The sequence below is a fragment of the Euleptes europaea genome, chromosome 1, assembly GCF_029931775.1.
Source record: "Euleptes europaea isolate rEulEur1 chromosome 1, rEulEur1.hap1, whole genome shotgun sequence".
NCBI lineage: Eukaryota > Metazoa > Chordata > Lepidosauria > Squamata > Sphaerodactylidae > Euleptes > Euleptes europaea.
Genome location: NC_079312.1, coordinates 132,176,058 through 132,198,368, shown reverse-complemented (window position 1 = coordinate 132,198,368; position 22,311 = coordinate 132,176,058). Strand labels below are relative to the sequence as shown.

The 22,311-nt window shown below is 44.2% G+C and overlaps 1 protein-coding gene across 1 annotated transcript in view; it reads left to right on the top strand.

Annotated features, from left to right (window-relative positions):
- The window catches only part of ASPSCR1 (ASPSCR1 tether for SLC2A4, UBX domain containing), a 102,212-nt gene that overhangs the window by 39,891 nt on the left and 40,010 nt on the right, over positions 1-22,311 (top strand). The window contains exons 5-9 of the mRNA XM_056857737.1: positions 11,661-11,718; positions 14,877-14,950; positions 16,852-16,958; positions 17,122-17,291; positions 21,527-21,666. Coding sequence (XP_056713715.1) covers positions 11,661-11,718; positions 14,877-14,950; positions 16,852-16,958; positions 17,122-17,291; positions 21,527-21,666 — 549 coding nt within the window. The remainder of the gene's footprint in view (positions 1-11,660; positions 11,719-14,876; positions 14,951-16,851; positions 16,959-17,121; positions 17,292-21,526; positions 21,667-22,311) is intronic.

The following is a 22,311-nucleotide window of genomic DNA, read 5'->3' as shown; positions in this document are numbered from 1 at the left end:
GAGTTAACTCACAGGAAGTGGGGAAAGGGTAATGGTAACATAACTTGAAAGGCAAAGACCTTAACAAGGGAACCTCTACCCACAGAAGAGAATACTTGAGAAAAAAATAGAAGAGAATACTGAAAACCTGCATGTTGATCTGCTGTTTCGAGAATAAACAAAATGTGATAGGATAGTCTACTGGTTCTTTCTGGAACATCTCCTGGCTAATGATGGAACAATCGATGATAACATACACAGCCCTAAATTCCACTAGAAGCAGTTTGCACCTCTTCTGGGTTTATTAATTTGTATTATAGGGCTGTCTTTGAGACAGTGGGGGTTACCGCACTTGTATTCCCAGCGATGTATTAAGAGTTTGAAAATGTTATAAAAAATACTGTTCACACTTTGTTTGGCCCCTTTAGCTGTGAAGACGTCTTCCAACCATTTATTAGCCGTGGTATCCAAAACCCTTTTTAAAGCGATGTTTTTTATAACATTTTCAAACGCTTAATACATCGCTGGGAATACAAAGTGCGGTAACCCCCAGTATTTGTCAGCTTACGTTTCTGCAGGAGCATGGCTTCACTAATATACAACCTAAAGACATGCTATAAAATAAAAATATTTGTTAAATATCACTCAGTCTTTAGTATTAGTGTGTCACTTCTTCTGTTTGACCAAAATTTTGCTGATCAGATTGGATTTTTTTTGTTGAAAAATGGATGGATACAGGCCAATAATTCTGATATAGAAGTACTTCATCAATGCTTTTCTTTATCCATATTGAACAGTGAAGAATAACTAAAAGGCCACACATGTAACCTTCAAACCTTCTTGCAGAAATGACGGATCTTAAGTATGTCCAAAATTGTTGTTAAAAGAAGGCTGAGGTAAACAAGTACAATGAGGTGCAAAGAGAGGTAAAGGGATGCATCATACCCAAAGGGGATGGGTACTAGTTTGCAGAGAGAACTCCGTGAAGAATGAGAATTCTTATACAGGCATACCTCATTTTTTTGTGCTTCGCTGATATTGCATTTTTTGTAAATTGAAGGTTTGTGGCAACCCTGCGTCGAACAAGTCTATTGATGCTATTTCCCCAACAGCACGTGCTCACTTTGTGTGTCTGTGTCACATTTTTAGCAATAAAGTATTTTAAATTAAGGTATGTATATTTTTAAAAGACATAATGCTATTTCACATTTAATAGACTACAGTATAGTGTAAACATAACTTTTATATGCACTGGGAAACCAACCCGCAATATCTCTGAGGTGTACCTATATAAAAATCTAATTCTTGAGCTATTAATAAGAGCCTTCAAAGCAGTATCATCTACTGAGAGGCAGCATGGTGTAGAGGTTACAGTGCCAGGCTGGGTTCTGGGAAACCTAAGTTCATATCCCCGCTGGGACATGAAAACTTGCTGGATGACCTTGGGCCAGTCACACACTCTCAGCCCTGACCCTGGCTAGTATCTGGATGGAAGACCTCCAAAGAATACCAGGGGGTGTGATGCAGAGGCAGGCAATGACAAACCACCTCTTACCATCTCCTGCCTTGAAAACCCTACAGGGTCACCATAAGTCAGCTGTGACTGGAAATCAAAAAAGCAACACCTTATCTGCTATCAGTGTTTCATTCCTTCTTGACTTTTGCCTTTTAGAAAAACGAACTTCCAAGATTATAATCCATTGTTTATCACATGACTGGATAATAAGTGGATCTAGAAAAATGTGCTGTTTTAGTACTTATTTTGAATGGCGGGCAAAAATATCTGAAGATCACCCTCCCAATCTCAAATTGTGGCTGATGGTCCCTTTCTTTCAGCCATGAGATAACTGTTAATGTTGTGGTGTTGGTGATTTAATGTAGAAATCCTTTGGCTTTGTAACTGATGCATTCTGTTTTCCTGTTTTGACCAAGTATTTTTGTTGTGTAATTGAGATCTCATCTTCTAATCTAAACTTGGACACAGCTGCTATTGTTTAAGAGCAACATTCTATCTTCTTTAAATCTGGTTCAGGTCTAAAAACCTTAATAGTGTTGAGTTTGGGATAAAGTCTTTCACTGGGATAAAATCTTGATTTTTTTTCTATAGTTTTTTTAACCAGGGTAGATTTGTTTTACATCATGATTTGAATCACGATTTAAAACACTAGTCAGTAAGACTTCATTTAAATCATGGTTTTTTTTACATAAAGTCTCATTCTTGCTGGTATAATCTTAATACTTACAACCAGAGGAAGGTTTCATTTTTAGAACTATGACTTTTCAGATTAGTTTTTCAGTTATATAAAAAATTACTGATTTGGTTATACTATTTGAAATACATAGATAATTATGAAATTAGTGTGAGCTGAATGATCTCCTACATAAGAACATAAGAAAGGCCCTACTGGATGAGACCAAGGCCCATCAAGTCCAGTAGTCTGTTCACACAGTGGCCAACGAGGTGCCTCTAGGAAGCCACAAACAAGATGACTGCAGCAGCACCATCCTGCCTGTGTTCCACAGCACCTAATATAATAGGCTTGCCTGTTTCATTCGGGCCACTAGGCCTTGCATTTCTTTGTTGCAGTGTTTGCATTTTGCATGCATGCATGCCTTACCCATGGGTAGAGTTGCCAGCTCTGGGTTGGGAAACACCTGGAGATTTTAGGGGCAGAGCCTGAGGAGGGAGGGACTTCAATATCATATCCAGTTGCCAAAGTGGCCATTTTCTCCAGGGGAACTGATCTCGATTGGCTGGAGATCAGTTGGATTAGCGGGAGATCTCCAGCTATCACCTGGAGATTGGCAAACCTACCCATAGGCAGTGGAACTTCATTAAAATATTCCCAAACTGGGTCTCTTTTATTGCCTGCATTATGGATTTTCTCCTCAAGGGAGAGAATAATATAAACCTCAGGCTATACACACAAAGATCCCAAGACTTCTGGGGTATTCTGCTGAAAAGGTGTCACTTTAATTTTTACTGCTTGCTCTCCTTCCTCACACTTAGCTCCTTGTGCAGATCTGTTCCACTCCAAACAATCTTCTATTCATTGAACTTGAAACTTAGCACTTAAGAGGAAGGGGATTGATTCTGTGTACATAGATTTGCAAAGGAACAAAGGGATTAAGGTCTTTTCCCTCAACATTGTATGTATATTTTATAACATTTTTGCTGTGAAAAAGAGGCACGTTATCTCGGCAGACACAAATTCACAGTTTTGAGAACTGCAAAACCAAGCATCTGTGATAATATCTTCTAGATAGAAAAACGTCCCAAAATAATCTTACAGAAACCTCTGGAAGAGCATGACATTGTGAATGGATTAATGGAATTCATTTACCAAAAAATGTAAACAGTGCATAAATATACAGCCTCATGCTTTGGACTATAAAATATCTTGGATAGAAAACTATATTTAGGTAGCTTTTTCCTCAAAAAGCATTTTATTTTAAAAATATGATTTAAATAAAAAAAATCCAATATAAATTTTAAAAATCTGATAAAATTAATAATTGATTTTTATCCACCCTGGCTTTAAATTTCTTTCCAAGGATTATCTGCTATTCACTGGAGTGCATACTGTTCAGAAATCCTTGGAGTAAGGGTTGGAAGCACCGATTCCCTTTTTCCTTCTACAATTCGGTTCTTTTTTTTCCCTCATACAGTGGATCACAACTGGACATGTTGAAATTGTCTATGCACATTTTCCAAATACCAATATTTAAATTCAACCATAGGTAATATTAACAAGTGACCCAGGAAAAAAACAGATTGGTATGCAGAAATCTGTAGGTGAAGTTTTTTGTGACAGGCAGAAAAGTATTATCAGCTGATAATATAATTCGCTCAAGCTATTAAAAAGGGGTTATGGAAAAGCTGATAACCTTATAAGGAGGTAGATATGCCCCTTATTAACCATTTGAACATAGACAGTGGCTAAGGAGGTAGATATGCCCCTTATTAACCATTTGAACATAGACAGTGGCTTGGGAGACCTGAGTTGAAATTCTTCATCCGCTATACGGAATACCTCTTCATCTGCGTGGCTTCTATGCAGTCCCACATTGGGACTGCGCAGGCGCAGGCCAGCCACAGATAAGATTTGTCAACTTCTAGCAAAATCTAAGAGAGTGCTCCCCCTCCCCTTGGGGCATGCAATCTCCCCGCCCACGATCACATGACCCAAGGAGGAGGGAGCACTTTTCCCACCAGTTCTCTTTCTGCCGCCCTGGAGAGAGAACATGTCAGCACCTCTCTCTAGCCATGGAGCCCAAAAAAGCTCCACTTTTCAAGAAATGCACTGTGTGTGGTACTAAGATGGCGAAGAATGATACCCACACTGAATGCCTCCTTTGTCTGGGGGAATGCCACATTCCGGCAGCTTGTAAAAGTTGTTCCAAACTCACCAGCAAGGCCTTGAAGGTTCGATCGACTCGGTTACTTTCTCATCTCTACAAAGAGTCGCTTCGCCCACGAGGTCGTTCTGCTGAACCGGGTACTTCGGTAAGTCCCAATCCGAAGTGGGACCCACTACAAAAAAGTCCAAAAATGTTGGCCCTTTTAAGAAGCTTTCCTCCGTCGTTATTCGGCCAGCAAAGTTTATTGCTCCGGTTTTGCAAGATGGCCGCGGCTCCTCACACCATGCGTCCTGCTCAAAATCGCCTCGGCGTCGATCACCTTTGAGGTCGCCGAAGTCCCTTTGACGCCGGTCGCCCTCGGCATCCCCTCGACGCCGATCCCAAGCCAAGTCGCCTCGCTCGCCTCGTCCGTCTGAGTCGCGAGCTCCCGACGAAGCTGCACAGCAGCCCATTACCATCGAGGATTCGCCTCCTCATTCCCTGGCTACCCCCTCGGTTCCGAGCAGGGCCCAGGAAGACTTGGCTGAGTTCAAACAGCACCTCCTTCACCTCTATAAAGATGTGCCTCCGGTGCTTAACAAGTCCCCATGGCCTGATGATAAAGGGCCTCGGGCAGAACCTACAGAGCTCCAGGTCGGTGCCGATCAACCACCCCCTCCTGTGAGTGCTCATCAAGACTCCCAACGTTCGGTTGAAAGGAACCAAGCAGAGTCTCTGAAGGGTTCGTCCCATCTCGAGCCCGGCCAACGGCCTCGGCGTCGATTGACTTCTCGGCGCCAGTCTCGATCCCCAGCTTCGTCCGGATCCACTCGGCGTCAGCTGAACTTGCGGCGTCGCCGATCTACCCATCGGAGTTGATCTTCTCGACGTCAAGCCGATCGTCGGAGTCGGTCCGCTTCCTGCAGACACCGGTCATCTTCTTGTCGGAGTTGATCCCATTGTCGGAGCCGACAGGGCCGATCCAGTCATCGGCGCCGATCCATTTCTCGCCACTCCCACTCTCATCTGTCTTCATCTAGACAGTCTTCTTCCGGTCATAGCCGTTCATCCCGCTCACGTACCCCAGCCATTCAACAACACCAGTCATAATCTAAACAGTCAGTTCACTTCGTTCACGCAGTCCGATCAGTCAGAGGCACCGCTACTCCTCTAGGAGCCGGTCTCCCTCTCGTCGGCATCGAGAGGTTTCTCGACGCCGATATCCTACTCCTTCCGTCTACTTGGGCTCTTCGGTCGACCGTCGTCACCTACGCTCCCGGTCTCGTTCGCCTTCTGGAGGCTCTCGTCGGCGTCGACACACGCCGTCTCGTCGTCCTGATGATCTTTCCAAGGATTCCGTACGTCCAAGGCAAGAGTCGCTTCGCAAGCCTCCCTTCTCCAGGTCTCCTTCTATGTCAAGGGACACTGATCCATCCGAGTATGACACCTCCTACTCCCCTGATGAGGATGAGGATGAGGAATCCCGCACTTCAGCTCCCTCACCCGAGGACACTGTTGGGGACTCTAAGTCACTCTCTCCTATGGGAGATGTCCGTTTATATGCGTAGCAGCTCATTCGCATGGCGAAAGCTCTCAAAATTGAGTTTAAGCCGGAGGACTCTGGCCCTATAGATGATAATATGGATATCCTACATAACCCTGACATAGGCCCCATGGCCCTTCCTATGATAAAGAGCATTCTGGAAGTGATCCGTAACAACCGGGCTAAGCCTGCTTTGGTCCCCTCTTCCACCAAACAAGTAGAGAATCTTTACAAGATTCGCAGGGAAGGTGGAGAATTTCTTTACCAGCATCCCCCTCCTAATTCCGTAATAGTGGAGGCTTTGCCTGGTAAATATAGGTCTGGAGCACACTCCTCCCCGCAGGATAAGGAAAGTCGTAAACTAGATACCCTTGCCAGAAAAATTTACACTTCCACTGTGGTGGGCCTCCGCATTTCCAATTTCCTTGCCATCATGGCCAGGTATCAATACTCTCTCTGGGATCGTATATCCCCTCAAATCTCCATCCTTCCTGACGGTCAACGTCCCTCGGCAGTAGCCATTCAGTCCGAAGGCATGTCCCTCGCAAGGCAACAGCTTAGAGCTGCACGCCATGTGGCGGATTCCTCTAGTAAAGCCATTGCCTCTGCCATTGTCATTCGCCGGCATGCCTGGCTGCGCCAGTCTGCTCTCCCCTATGACACTTGAGCCCGTATTGAGGACCTTCCTTTTGAAGGGACATCCTTGTTCAGCGACCAAACTGATACTTTCCTGGATCGCCTGAAAAAGAACAAAATAAATGCCAAATCCTTAGGGATTGCTCCCCAAGCCCCCGATTTTAAGTGGCGTTATTTTGGCCATCAAGCCAACCAATCTTCCCACCCATATCGTCTCCAGGGTTCCTTCCAACAACCATCCTTCCGCCCGTCCTTTCCCCGCCCGCAGCAGGACTGGAAGTTCCCACCCAAACCCAGGGTCTGTAAAGGCCCCAGAGGGTCTCCCGGCCATTTCAACAAACCGAAGCAGGCATGACTAGACATGTCTGCTTGCTTTCTTGATCGCCTGTCAGCTTTCTACCACTCATGGTCTGCTGTTACCACTGATGTTTGGGTTCTCAAAATAATAAATGTTGGTTACTTCATAGAATTTGATATGTTACCTCCATACAGGCCCACGGGCCGCTCCCTTTCGCCAGCCCCAGACCTACTCATACAAGAGGTTACCACCCTCCTGTCTAAGAGAGCCATTTCAGAGGTTGCACCTTTGGAACGGAATTGTGGGTTTTACTCCTGCTTTTTTCTTGTGGATAAGAAAGGGGGGGAAGCGCCCTATCCTGGATCTCCAGGACCTTAACGCCTTTATTAGGACCAGGAAGTTCCGTATGCTCACGCTCCCAGAAGTGCTTCCCCTCCTGGATAAACATATGTGGTTCGTGGTGTTAGATCTCCGCGACGCTTATTTCCACATCACAATTCATACCGAGTGTCACCAATACCTAAGGTTTAAATGCAGTGGAAAATGTTACCAGTACAATGTGTTGCCCTTTGGGTTGTCCACAGCCCCCAGGACATTTACGAAGTGCCTTGTGGTGGTGGTAGCCCACCTTGCTCGGAAGGGTTGCGTAATATTTCCCTACCTTGATGATTGGTTGGTAGTGGGTCCTTTACAATCGGAATTGGCCACATAGGTGGACTTAATCCTCTCAGTCCTTAACAATCTGGGTCTTTTGGTTAATTTTTCTAAGTCTAAGCTTGTACCTGCGCAAATACAAACCTTCATTGGGGCACAGTTGGATGCTGTCCAAGCCAGAGCCTTCCTCCCTGTACAGAGGGCTCGCGCCATCCAAAAAATGGTGGCTAAATTCACAAAAAAAGGTTTCAAATGGCCCATCATATACAGAAATTGTTAGGCCTCATGGCCTCTACTACAGCCGTGGTGGAGTTTGCGAGGCTCCGTATGCGCCCGCTCCAAAACTGGTTCCTCCGGGTGTTCAGGCTCAATGTTGATCCCCAATACAAACGCCTTTCCATCCCTAGATATGTTATTTCTTCTTTGTAATGGTGGGCACACGATGCCAACATCCTCTCAGGTGTCTCCTTTCATCGCCCTTTTCCTCAGGTACCTGTTCACAGACGCTTCTCTGTCAGGCTGGGGAGCTCATTGTGGTGACCTTACGGCCCGGGGTACTTGGTCTTCCCTAGAATCCCGGTTGCACATCAATTTGTTGGAGCTGCGTGCCATCCGTCTTGCTCTGTCTTCATTCACAGGGCACCTGGACAGACAGCACATTCAGATCGCCACAGACAGCTCCATCGCCCAGTTCTATATAAACAAGCAGGGTGGCACAGGGTCCGTTTCGCTCTCCAAGGAAGCCAGCGACATCTGGGAATGGGCCATAGTTCACCGCGCTACTCTCGTAGCGATTCACATTGCGGGCAAGAGCAATACACTAGCAGACGCTGTGAGTCACCTTCCCAATCAAGCGCACGAGCTCACCCTGAGCAGCGATTGTCTCCACCAAATATTCCGCCTGTGGGGTTATCCGCAAATAGACCTTTTTGCCACACACCTCAACTCAGTGTGTCCCAAGTTCTATTTGAGGGTGGGAGCCAGCCCGGGCTCAATAGGAGATGCCTTTCAGGCAGTTTGGAACGGGGCTCTGTTTTATCTCTTTCCCCCATTCCCTCTACTTCACAAGGCCCTAGCCAAGGTGAACCACGACAAGACAGATGCCATCATTGTCACTCCGTTTTGGCCCAGGAGGTCGTGGTTCGCAGTGCTCATGTCACTTGCACAAGGGAATTACATTCTTCTTCTGAAGAATCCCTCCCACTCCCCCCCAGATCTGCAACTTGCGGCCTGGAGGGTGCTACCCCCGGGCAGTGGTCTGACAGGGTAGCTAAGGTTCTGCTGCATTCTTTAAAGTCTTCCACACGGCGACATTGGCGACAATGGAGACATTTTTCTGATTGGGCTAAGATTATAAATATTTCACCAATCAATTGCCCACTGTCTGTTGTGTTTGATTACCTTCTATCTCTCAAAGATAATGGTTTATCTAATTCTTCCATTAAAGTTTATTTAGCCTCAATATCTGCTTTTCACCCAGATATTGACTCCTCAGTTTTTTCTCATCCCCTTTCCAAAAGGTTTTTGAAGGGTCTCAATAACTTGTACCCTCCTGTCACTCCACCTGTTCCCCAGTGGAGTCTCTCCTTAGTCCTTTCACAGCTCATGAGACCTCCGTTTGAGCCATTAGCTACTTGTGAATTGGCCCTACTATCCTTCAAGGCGGCCTTTTTAGTCGCCATTACCTCGGCAAGGAGGGTGAGCGACATCTCAGCACTGTCACATTCCCCTCCTTATACTAAGTTCCACTCGGATAGAGTGGTTTTGAAGCCTAAGATTTCCTTTTACCTAAGGTCGTTTCAGCCTTCCACCTTACACAGGACATTGTCCTTCCCGTTTTTCCCCCTCACCCATCCTCCGATGCTGATAGGGCATTACATTCCCTAGACATCCGCAGAGCCCTTCTTTTTTACATTAAAAGGTCTCAAAACTTCCGTAAAGATGACAACCTTTTTGTTTGCTTCGGCGGGCATCGCAAAGGTTGTCCTGCTTCTCCTCAGACCCTCTCGAGGTGGATCACGTCAACCATCCAGATGGCATATGAGTTTGCTCACCAGGAGTGCCCTCCTATGATCAAAGCGCACTCTACCAGAGCGTATGCGGCTTCCATCGCCTTCTTCTCTAAGATAGCTCTCCGGGATGATTGCATTTGTGTACCAGCCTGCACCCCCCTCCCCCCGTATTTTAAAGTTCAGCCATAGCTCTTCTACTAGGGTTGCCAGGTTCCTCTTTGCCACTGGCGGAAGGTTTTTTGGGGCTGAGCCTGAGGGGAGTGGGGTTTGGGGTAGGACTCAGTGCCATAGAGTCCAGTTGCCAAAGTGGCCATTTTCTCCAGGTGAACTGATCTCTATCGGCTGGAGATCAGTTGTAATAGCAGGAGATCTCCAGCTAGTACCTGGAGGTTGGCAACCCTATCTTCCACCCTTCCCATTTCTTGGATCTCTGCTTCCTCTTACTCCCTGTTTCTTTCTTGTGCCTTTGGTCCACTCTTGTAAAAAGATGGAACTCATAGAGCTATTTCTTTCTTCCTCCAGTCTTTTTGTTCTTCTCTCTTCCCCTCCCCCTTCTGTTTTCTAAGGGAAATAAGACAGAGTGAGTATGCCTGTAGCTCTACTCTTCTTTGCAAACACTGGGGAAATTAATCTGTGGGGAATTTGCATGTGCAGAGCTGACCTGAGCAGCTCAGTCATTTGAATTTGAATACTGTTCCTTCATTCTACTGTGGGTGTGGTAGAGGACATTCTACTTTTCCTGATGAAATACTCAGTCCTGGCAACTGGGATACAGGAAATTTGCGCCATGCCTTTTAGCTATTTTTCCTTGAAATGCAGCAGGCGTATAAATGTCAGAGTAATTCTATGATAACAACAGTAGTTGGGTTGCCAACCTCCAGGTACTAGCTGGAGATCTCCTGCTATTACAACTGATAGAGATCAGATCACCTGGAGAAAATGGCCGCTTTGGTAACTGGACTCTATGGCATTGAAGTCCCTCCCCAAGCTCGCCCTCCTCAGGCTCCGCCCCAAAAACCTCCTGCCGGTGGCGAAGAGGGACCTGGCAACCCTACCCTAAACAGTACTGAAGACACAAGTTAAGGACGCAGACCTGGTAGAGAAAATAGGACTTGAGAAATTGAGGGGAAAAATGATTTGGAAGTGTGATAAGAATTCGAAGGACTGGCTATTACGTTTGTAGTTGGATTTATAACTTCAGTAATAGAACCATGTGATACACAGTTCTTATGTTATACCGGATGGACAGCAATGGGGCTTGGGAACATTCCTGGACACAAATAGGAGCGCCATTGGGCCTGGTTGTGGCCTATACCGCTGCTCCCTAGTTCAGTAAGCAAGAGGCTAATGCTGCTCCAAGACTAATTTAAGTACTGGCCATGGTTTTAAGTGTTGGAATATTTTAGTAAGTAATTTTTACTATGGGTGTTTTGTCTATTTTGTGAGCTGCCTTTGTCATTTTTGTTTCAGGTTGGAAGTTGGGATGTAGAGTGCCTAAGTAAATAACCTGAGGCTGCATGTGCAAGTTTTCTTTAAAAAGATTCTTTGTGTATCATCGTAAGGAAAAGCAGTTAACTGATATAGAAATATGTACTAGAGTACCATTATCTCATTGTGCTATTTGAATGGCTTTGTGTAACAATCTTGCTTTTGCCTTGCTGGAAGCAGAAAACAATAGAGGCATATTAATTGTGTTTCTGCTGGGCTTATCTTGGGTATAGCATTCACACTCTTTAAAGAGAAAAGTTTGCTTGATCTCTTTTGGTTTATTGGGGCTTTTAGCCTGGGTTTGCTTATGGCTTTTAGAAAATGACCTAGAGGCTACCGCAAGCTGAGCCAGTTGGGTATAGCCTGTGTATTCTAATTGTTGTTGTACTCTGAGGTTGTTTCCTTGATGCTACTTAATGTAGTTGATCTATTATGATTTTTCTGAAGCAAAATAATGGAAATATGTGGTAGCTGGCTCAGGCTCAGAAAGAAAACAGTGATTTGCATATTGAGTGTCAACATCGATAGATGTAGGCTAGACTTGGATTGCCTTCAACTAAAGGTTATTTGGATTGGGCCAAGATTGGATTGGGAAAACTCACAGAATATATATTGAATTTGGGTTAATGGGCTGCTTTTTCAGTGGACTTGAAGCCAGAATAGTTTTTTTTTTTAAACTGTGCTCCTTTGCTTTTTCCTTCTGTTTCAGGGAATATGTGGAGCAATACTGTGAAGTCTCCCCTGTCTGTATTTACATGCGAGATGAGGTAAGTCAACAAACCTTCTTCTCAGCCACCCCCCTTCATCTGCCACTGAAAATAACAAGGTATACCCAGCGCAGATTTCCAACCTGGAAAATGTGTTCCTTCTCTGAGCTCACTGGAGAAGGGAAATGGAAGAGCTTTGGTCTCTTCAAAGCTTGATGTGTTTGTGTGGGGGCAGGAAAAAAACCCTCTGCTGGAACATAATCACGGGTCGCTCAGCACAAGCCTTTGAGCCCATAAAACATTCTCAATGACCTGTTTGTATGTTTTTTCAAATTCTTTTAAAGCCCAAGAGTCACAACAGAGGTTTCATTTTAATAAATATTTGCTTTTGCCATGTTTTGATCTCTGCAGCATTTATATTTTTGTTTAATACTTTATATGTCAGTATTTTGGAGTTTGCTCCCAAATAAATGCCAGCCTTCCCTTGTATTTCTTACTGGGCTTTGCTCAGATCACCCTTATGCTGAGGCCACAAGATACTGGTTCTGCATCTTTTTGCTGGGGTGCTGGGTTTCCCCCCCCCCCCGGTTATTTAAACTTCTTTGGAAGAAATTGAGCCCCATAAGTATCAGACACGATTAGGCACATTTGAATTACTTAAACCTACAGAAAACATGAACATGTGATGCACCCCGAGATGTTTGAGTATCACTGCTAGTTAAGAGTAGGAAGTATTGTGTTAAGTGGCTAACCATGCCATCCAAAGCAGAGTGACACCCTGTACATTGAAGTCATCAATATATAAGGTTGCCAACCTCCAAGTAGTAGCTGAAGATCTCCTGCTATTACAACTGATCTGCAGCCAATAGAGATCAGTTCACCTGGAGAAAATGGCTGCGTTGGCAATTGGACTCTATGGCATTGAAGTTCCTCCCCTCCCCAAACCCCACCTTCCTCAGGCTCCGCCCCGAAAACCTCCTGCCGGTGGCAAAGAGGGACCTAGCAACCCTATCAATATATCAAATTCTCTACATGGCCAAATCTGTGGATACTTAAATATAAAGATTGGAGCCCAGAATGTGCAAGGCAGATCTTTTTACAAACCTGAAAAATGGCCCAGGTTTGCAGAAAAATCTGAAAAATGTATTTTCGAAATTGTGGGGTTAACACCCCCCCCCAAATAGAATGAATGCCTGTAGCTTTAAAAAATGAATGCCTTGAGTTGCCATTGCTAGTTAACCACAACAGTTTTGCCAGCATTCAAGCCTTGATTTCTGTCAGTAAAAGGTGAGGGGGCAGGGAACTTTCCCGGGCTGTTTTGACCTTTGAGGGAAGACTCCTAGGCCTAGAAGCAACCACCAAGTGACTTGCTTCTGTGCAACTTGCATGACTGACCCAGTCCCAGCTGCTTCCTGCTGTTCAAGAGCAGCCACCTCACAAAAGCCAATGTGGTGTAGTTTTGTACTAGGATCTGGAAGGTCTCTGTTTGAATCACTCTCTGCCATGAAAGCTCACTAGGTGATCTTATTAGGTGACCATTACACATTCTCAGTCTAATTTATCTCACAGTGTTGTTGTGAAGATAAAATGAAGAAGAGAATGATATTGTATGCTTTGGGTCCCTACTGTGGAGAAAGGGAGGGTATAAGTGAAGGAAATAAATAATAAATGTAACTGAAGATGAGGGGTAAATGGAAGGTAGGTTGGTTGGTGGAGGGGAAAAAGAGAAGGTGAGGATTTGGGGGTTGCCAGAAGGAAGGAAAGAGGAAATTGTGTGGGGAAGAGAATACAGGGGAAAATGAGATGCCCCCCACAAGTCCTTGCGGGTTCCCCACTTTGAACTGGGCCACAGTTTTCCCAGGCAGAGGCTGACAGGGAGAGGGAAGGAAGAGAAGCTGAAGAAAGTAGGGCTGAAAATAGTAGGTTGGCTGGCAGATGGCAAGGAGAGAAACAAGAAAGAAAAGGGGAAAGGCAGTGGGGGCTTTCAGGGAAGGGAAAGAGTAAATAGTGGGGGAGAGGAAATGAGATGAAGAAGAAGAAAAAAAGTTGGTTTTTATATGCCAACTTTCTCTACCACTTAAGGGAAAATCAAACTGGCTTACAATCACCTTCCCTTCCCCTCCCCACAACAGACACCCTGTGAGGTAGGTGTGGCTGAGCTAGCTGGCCTTATGTGTAGGAGTGGGGAACCAACCCAGTTCACCAGATTAGTGTCCGCTGCTCATGTGGAGGAGTGGGGAATCAAACCTGGTTCTCAAGATTAGAGTCCACTGCTCCAAACCACCACTCCTAACCACTACACCACGCTGGCTCTCTTGCAAGTCCTTGCAGGTCCCCCACTTGTACTGTACTCAGTCAGATCATTTGTTCTCCTAGGCCAGTATTGCTGCATTTAAACATCAACACATGCAGGCTGGGCTCTCAATGCCTAAAGGTAAAGGTAGTCCCCTGTGCAAGCACCAGGTCATTACTGACCCATGGGGTGACATCACATCCTGATGTTTGTTAGGCAGACTACATTTACGGGGTGGTTTGCCATTGCCTTCCCCAGTCGTCTACTCTTTACTCCCGGCAAGTTGGGTACTCATTTTACTGATCTCGGAAGGATGGAAGACTGAGTCAACCTTGAGCCAGTTACCTGAAATCGACTTCCGTTGGGATCGAACTCAGGTTGTGAGCAGAGCGTTTGACTGCAGTACTGCAGCTTACCACTCTGCTCCATGGGACTCCATTCTCAATGCCTACTTTTAACAGATATTTGCATTGAGCCAGGCTTGGGAAATCTAACAGAATATGTATTAAGTTAGTGTCATGTGGGCTGTTTTTCAGTGGGTTTCACAAGCACAAGATTCTCTTTTTAGTAAGTCTGAGGTATAAGACTAGATGTAAAGCATTTAGTCCAACATCATCTATTCTGATTGGTGGTACCTTTCAGAGGACTCAGGTGGGGGTGTCTTTTGTAACTCTGCTTCCCAATCTCCTTCATTTGAAGGAGATGTTTTATGTCACTGTGGTCTTAGAAGCAACATGTGCTCGGCCATTGAGCTGTAGACCCTCCCCAGCTTCATGGTTAAGGCATCTACAAGGACATGTAACAGTTGGCAAGTATGTTAGAAAAAGTACATGAGAGAAAGGTCCTAATTATTCCTTGGTGTCATTTCTGAGAATGGGTCCTCTTCAGAACTGGTAAACAGTGTCTGCCTCCATCTCTGTTGCAGGTGACCGGGAAAACTGCTCTGGAGAAGACCAGTCTGAAGTCACTTGGTTTGACAGGAGGCAATGCTATAATCAGGTTGGGAAAAATGCGCTGCTTTTCCCTATTAGTTAACTCTTCTTTCCTCTTTATTTTTCAAATGGGAAAAGTAGTTTTGTTTCACTTTTGAGAAGGGGGGGAAGCATTTATGGAAATGTCCAAATACCAACATTTCTAGTAAGCAATTCTTGTATTTGTTTATCTGAAGCTTTTTCTTACTGCAGGTGCGGGCACTGACCCCTCAATGCTGCTGGAAGGAATGTGTGCACAAAACTTGCCACTACATTGTCTTCATTTCTAGCACCTGTGTTTTGCACTAATCCTTGCTGTTTGTGCTGAGGATCCAGAACTGGGTCATAACTCTTTTGCACCTGGGTCATAAGGTCAGGAGGGAGGAGTAACAAGATATGCTGGAAGAGGAGGACCTGGAAGGCTTGATAGCTAATTTTGACTTGCCTCTGAAGAATACACATGACTTAGCGTATTGTTCAGTAATGCTTTATATTTGTAAATACCAAAGATGTGACTGTTCCATGTTAAGTGATGTGACTCCTGCATGTTATTTTGGGGAGGGGGGAGGTAGTATGCAGCTACTTTGGAAGTGAGTTCCAATAAGTACCGTGATGTGTATTCAGCCATCTGTGAACTTTGAGGAGTGAGACTTTCCTGTGCGCTCACCTCCTCCCCTCTTCCCAAACAAACACTGTTGTTCATTGAACCTGCTAAAATTTTGCTCTTGGGAGTCAGCAAACGTTCAGGAACAGCATTAGAAGAAGAAGAAATGCTTCTTTGGAAGAGATCTACAGAAGTTGCCACCATTTCCTCCACAAACAGAAATGCCATTTTGTTGAAGGAACTGTTGAATAAATGTCAGAGAGTTTAAAACAGTTTGAGAACCACTGCATTAGGGAAATGCCTTTTACTACATGGTCTTCCCCATACCTTGAGAATTGCAGAATGTCACAAATAAACTAAATAGATATTCATGTTCTATTCCTTACTGAGGTGTGCTTGGTAAGGCTGTGGGGGCAGGGCTTTCTCTGTAGTGGCACCCCCTTTGTAGGATGTTTGTTTCACTTGACTCCTGACCTTTCACCAGTGGATGAAAACCTTGTTTTTTTTTTCATCTTGCCGATACATTATGTTCTTTTGTTTCCTTGCAGCTTATTTTGTTTGTTTTGACTTTCACTGACTTTTTAGTCTTGGTTTTTAGCTCTTAAGGTTAAATTTTTCAACTGTTTATCAACATGGATGTTCTTTTATTATTTTTGTCTATTTTCTTTGTTGTAAATTGCTTCAGATGTCCTTTGATCATATAAGTATTTGGAACAAATAAATACTTTCTCAGGCATGCTACTTAAAATTCCTGACTAGATATTTTAGCCTTTTTCTTTCACGCACACTTTACCTCAGGATATCTCTCCTCAAACTATTTACTTGCACGTTGTTGCTTTTTTGTGTGATCCCTCTGAGAGCTGCTTCACATGATATCTGAAAAGACTGATTTCTGCTTTCTGAGTTTGTTAACCATTTGTTTTCTTTAATGTCTGAAGGAGAGAGAAATCGTTTCTTTCCTGTGTATGCATGTATATGTCTCCTATTCATAAAACAGTGCAGAAACAATTTACATGTTGGGAAATTATTTCCTATAAAATAATCCTGGATTGTGGTCTGAGAAACTTTCTCTTCTGTAACAGATGCTTGCCGTGTTTTCATGGACCCAGAATTAGAGTCTTTAAGTCAAAACACCAACTTTAGTTAATATAAAGGGTAGCATGTGTTTTATTCATCACATGTGTGGAATATGATGTGCTCATATTTTGAGAAACTGCTGTTTGTAACTCTTTGAAGGCATGACTTAGTTTTTAAAAAAAAATGCAAGCAGTTTGAGTTAGGGATGTAGTCAACGTTTTCATTCTTCCTTGTATGTCTTTTTCTAGGGTAATTTCAAAGAAATCTACCCCCTCTGGCCATGCAGAAGCTAGAAACCATGGATCTCCCACTAAAGATCCAATAGCAGGGGCAGTTTCCAGGGAAGAACCAGAAGGTATGTTCCTGTCTTATACAAAGTACATTCCCAACAAGCTTGCAGTGATGAGACCTTCACTGACAGCAGATGCATTGATAAGCAGGGCATTGATAATGCAAGACAGCTCAGTAGAGCTTTTCTCCCTCAGAGCCTACACCTTCCTCATTTATCATTTTTATAGGTAGTGAACAACATCTGGGCAGAAGTACTTCTGAACAAATGATGCCTCCAGTATCAGATGTGCCTCCAGTATCATTATCAAACCTACCAACGTCTCTGTCCAGTCCTGGTGGACCCTCCAAGGCAAAGAAGTTAAAGAACAGCCAAGAAAAACTAAAGGTGCAAAAAGAGGTAGTGGTTTGGCTTATTTACAGTATGCAGGGTTAGAGTGATATTGTTCTTTGCCAGTACTCAGAGCTTTTTCCATTGTTGTTTCGTGTTCTCAAAATGGGCTCTTCTAACTACTTTAACTCAGCATGGGTGGTGTTCCTGCAAAACTTTCCCAGCATGCAACATCCTGAGAAAGAGAAGGAGGGGCATTGGGCCTCGCTTAGACTGTCCTCCAGAAATAGGAAATAGGACTCTTCTGCCGCCCCGCCCCCCAGTAAACCTTGCCCTTAGTTCAGTTGGTGTTGCTTCCCTTTCCATTTGATATCTGTGTCTAGTGGAATTTCTGAGGTCTTAGTTTCTGGTGGACCACTCGTATAACTAAGATTTTAAAAAATCAGGTTACTAGTAAAAGAAAGACATCTGGGAAATCTAGACCAAGTGTATAGGGACAACTTCCTCAAGCACCAGTAGACATCACTCCCTGGTTTTACCCAATATTTGTTCAGGAATATAAAAGTCTATCTTCTGAGAAGCTCTTAATACAGATAGCAGATACTTTCCTAGCCAAATGTTCATTTGCACTCAGAACTGGCTCATCCTTTGTGGTCCCTGGAGTTTAATATCACCCTGTTGTAATCCATTTTCTGTGTTATTTGAGTGAACCAAGCCTTTGTCACTGACCCAGGTGCAACAGTTCAACGTGGCTACTTCTTGCCTGGTTCTGTAGGAGAGTGGAGAGACCATTTCATTCTTAAGGATATAGCTAAAGTTTGGACTGATTGTCACTGCTTTTATTCTGCTCTGATGCTAGATTGGGGCCCACTGCAGCTCTTCTTGCATTGTTTTGCTTGTAGCTATGGAGACCTGTTGTTGCCTAGAGAAAAAGGTCCTTACCCTGCCAAAATTATAGCCCACTAAAGAGATGCCCCTGGAGTCCGCCTTCCCAGGACTGGTGGAGAACAGTCTTGGGAGCAGCTGCAGGTTCTGTTGGAGGTTTCCCTCCCTTATGTTAAACAGCATGTGACTTTGACTGCTGCTTTCAGACCCTTTGATCTCGGGTGCCTTTGCCGCTGATTGATTACGTTGCGCTCCCTCCTCCATTCCTTCCATTCCCTCTCCTTGCTCTCATCAGCAGCTCCAGAATGGGGCTGGCCACATGGCATCTGCTTTTTGTCCCTTTTCAGTCCAGAGGGGGAAGAAAAAACCCCAAAACAAAACAAATTATTTTTAAACATCAAAGGTCCATTTTAGCAAAAGAATCTTCCCATTAATGTTGTGCTTGTGTGTGGTTTTTTGGATTTGATGGAAGAGGCTGGATAAAATCTGTGCCAGCATCCTTCTTCTTCTGGGCTGGGGATGGTTTACAGACCAGCCATGTTTTGGCTTTGATGTCAAAACATTAATTATTAGAAGGTAGCTTTTCTCCAAATTCCCCTAGAAATCAGAGAATTGTGCAGTAGGGGATAAGCCCTGTAAAGTGTACCTACAGTCATTTGACACAGTGATACTTAGGCATGTAATAGGTAGCTTTGAGTGGCATAGACACAGTATGGCTCATGAAGGGCCTATAATAATCCTGTTGATGACAGATCTCACAGAGGTTCATTTTGGGCATCAAAACCAAATAGGATGGAAGATGACTACTAGTTTCACATTTATCCTCTCCCCAAGTGTTTTTTCAATGGATTGCAGAATAGAAGAACCATGGTCACAACCTGCACATGTTGCCTCTTAGGTGGTTCTTGTCTTCTCTGAAAGCTGTAATTGGATCATGGGACACCTGTCATGATTGGATGATACTGCAGTGAGAAATGCAGCTCTATTAGCCCATCAGTTCCAGCTTCACATCTAAAGCTGATAGCTGACCTGGTAAATGACATCCGATTGTGGGTCTGCTAGAAAAGCTTGGTATGCAAGAGGTCCTGTTCCTTTTGTCACGGGTTTTTGGCAGCCATCCCTAGCCACACTAGAAGTTGCCAGTATCCTGCGTTTGTTTAATATTCTGTAGAGAGGAATGTGTTGCATTGTTTTTGTCCTCAAGTCAATTACTTGTTTCTAGACATACCCCTTCTGGGATATGCTTTAATTATTCACCAGTCAGTGCTGTTGAGAGAAGAGCTGCAAGTTGATCATTCTGAGTTTGGGAGTATTTCATATCAAGCCCGTTGCACAACTGAATGGAAAAGACCTTAAAACTCTAGAATCTACCTAGAGTTTATTCTGTCCTCTGCCTGGCAAGCGACAATAGAATGACAAAGAACTCAGTATTTCAAGCTTACCACTCTTGTCTCTTAATTATGTCCTCCATAATGAACATGTATTTAAAACTTTAATTTATATGTTTCTTTGTGTATCATCTTTGTCTCTCTGTGAGAGATTCAGCTGTAGAAATAATGGTTCTAGGTGTTGTAATTCATTGTACTTAGAATAAAATGCAGTTGCTGGTAGGATGCTAACTGATAGCTCAGTTGTAGAGTCTTTCTTTCCATGCTCACATGAGAGAACTTCAGAATATGGTGTGGGATTCATCTTTTCTTTCAGATTTTGCTTGAAGGGGTAGTGGCACTATGGTGGGGAAAAAACAGCAGATTCTAGAAGACGTGCCAAGTGACCCCTTCGTAGAAAGGGGGCTTTCTAATGCCTGGGTTGTTTTTATCGGCAGTGACTTTCATTTGACAGTTGAAAATAGTTTGTCTGTATCATTAATACCTGCTGTGCCACTCTATTGGAGGATGAGAAAAGCACCCAGATTTTGTGATATTGTCAGCTCTCTTCTGTCAGTCTGTTTGGAGGAGGAGTCCTAGGCTGTCAGTACAAGACACTCACCCACCCTGTGCTGCTGCTGGTGCCAGTCTCTAAACAGCTAGAGTTAGGCGACAGTAGTCTTTGCAAGAGGATAGATTGGTAGCTCATGGGTACTCCCTGTGCCTTCTGCCCAGGGAAAGCTACAATCAGGCTCCTTCACCCTCTAGTTAGACCCAACTCTCTTCAGCTTTCTAAAAGTAGCTAAGGGTCCCACCCACGCAACCTCCCTCTTTTAACTTTCCAAATTACCCTTCGGTGCCCACAAATAGAGGAAATCTTGCCTTGTAATTTGTGTTGTCTCTACTGACAATTGAGAGAGACTCCTTCTATTCCCAGAGGGCTTGTTCAGGGCTGGATGGGGGGAGTTCTGGAGAGAAATGAGAGTAAGGTAGGACAGTTGATGGCCAGGGATGAGGGGGTGGGAAGGAAGACACAGACAGACAGGGATGTGCTAGAGACATCAGGGTGTGGGGGTACGGGTTATATAAATAGAAATATCCAAGTTTGTGGAGTCTGGGGCCAAACCAGGCCAATCATTGATGGTCAAGGGTACTGGTTTTGAAAGCAGCTTATTGACGCTACAGACCAAGTGGTGCCGTCGCTTTTTAGCTTTGGATTCATAGCACGTCAACCAACAGCTTTGCTGTGCAGCACCTAATCTAACCTTACTGCACTAATGTGACCTCATTGCTGTCATAAGAAAGTTTTATACACAAACTGAATTTAAAACATAATGTAGTGCATAGCTCAGATTGGATGCTGTTCTGCTATAAACTCTCTGTGTATAACTTGTCAGCACTGGATGTGCCCAAAGTGGTCTTTTATTCTTGCCTAGCATTTGCGAAAGAGGATTTTCAAGAGCTTCCAATCTCCGTGAATCTGTTTGCGATTTTTCATCTCTGATCCAAATACTTGCATGTCCATGCTTGTGCTTCCGCTAGGCATCATTTTCAGTAGATATAGTGAGGAATGGCCAGTAGCTTGCAGAGCTGTTATCAAAGAGATTCAGAAGTTCAGCAGGGTGAGTTCTAGGTTATCTTAGTTATGCACACTTGTTTAAAAGCCCCACCCCCACCCCCAGCATTCTCCTGCATGTGCAAAGGGTACTGCAAATAGGGATATTCTGGAAGTTTTTTCTTTGGGGGGACAGTTTTGTACATCGAAGGAGGTTTTTATATGGCACATTCAAACATGAATTCTGAATTGATAGACTTCCACAAAAGCTGTGCCACATATTCTTGGAAAATTTATAATAGTCAAGGCAGCAATTCCTGTGCAGAACAAGCAAGCCTATATTTTGAGTTAAATGACCAGATTCTTTTGTGCAGAATTTTATGGACACTTTGTAAAGGCACCCATTTGCAGGTAAAAAGATCCAGTTCTTTGTGCTGTGCTAGTTTTGTTTGTCTTTGGATTCAATTACCATGGCTTGATTTGTGGTTTCTCTGCAGAGTTTGGAGCGAGAGGCCGTTGTATGCCATCCAGATCTCCAGAAGCCATTGGACTCTGGCCTACAAGACCTTCCGGATGAGTTCTTTGAAGTCACAGTAGATGATGTGAGAAAACGCTTGGCACAGCTTAGGAGTGAGAGGTCAGTTCCTTTTTTGTAAGTGGTCGTTACTGTGTGTGTGTATGTGTGTAAAGTGCTGTCAAGTCGCAGCCGACTTATGGTGACCCCTTATGAGGTTGTCAAGGCAAGAGACTTACAGAGATGATTTCTTCTGCATAGCAACCCTGGTATTCCTTGGTGGTCTCCCATCCAAATACTAACCAGGGCTGACCCTGCTTAGCTTCTGAGATCTGACGAGATTGGGCTTTACCATGCTGCCTTCCCTCCCAAGCGGTTGTTACTACAAAGCCTTTAATGACCTTGCTGATGTAAAGTGAATCATAGTATTGGTCTGTATTGCTCAGGATTTGGGAGAATCACCTGAACCCACATACTGAAGAATCTTTGCTTGCTAGTTGTGTATAATGCTTGCTATGTTCTTGGAGATTTCAGGTCTTGTTTTTAGGCTCCCATCTAAGTAAGCATGTTTGGCTGTCAAATGTCTAGGCGCTGGGGAATGTAGCTTAAGATGTGAAGTGGAAACTGTGCAATCCCAAGCATACTTACTCAAAAATAAGGTTATCTGAGTCCAGTGAGACTGCCTCTCCTCCTATGCTCTGCCATGACAGCTTTGCTCATTAGAAAAGGGTCTTCTACAGATGCCAACTTGCAAATGGGCAAAATCCA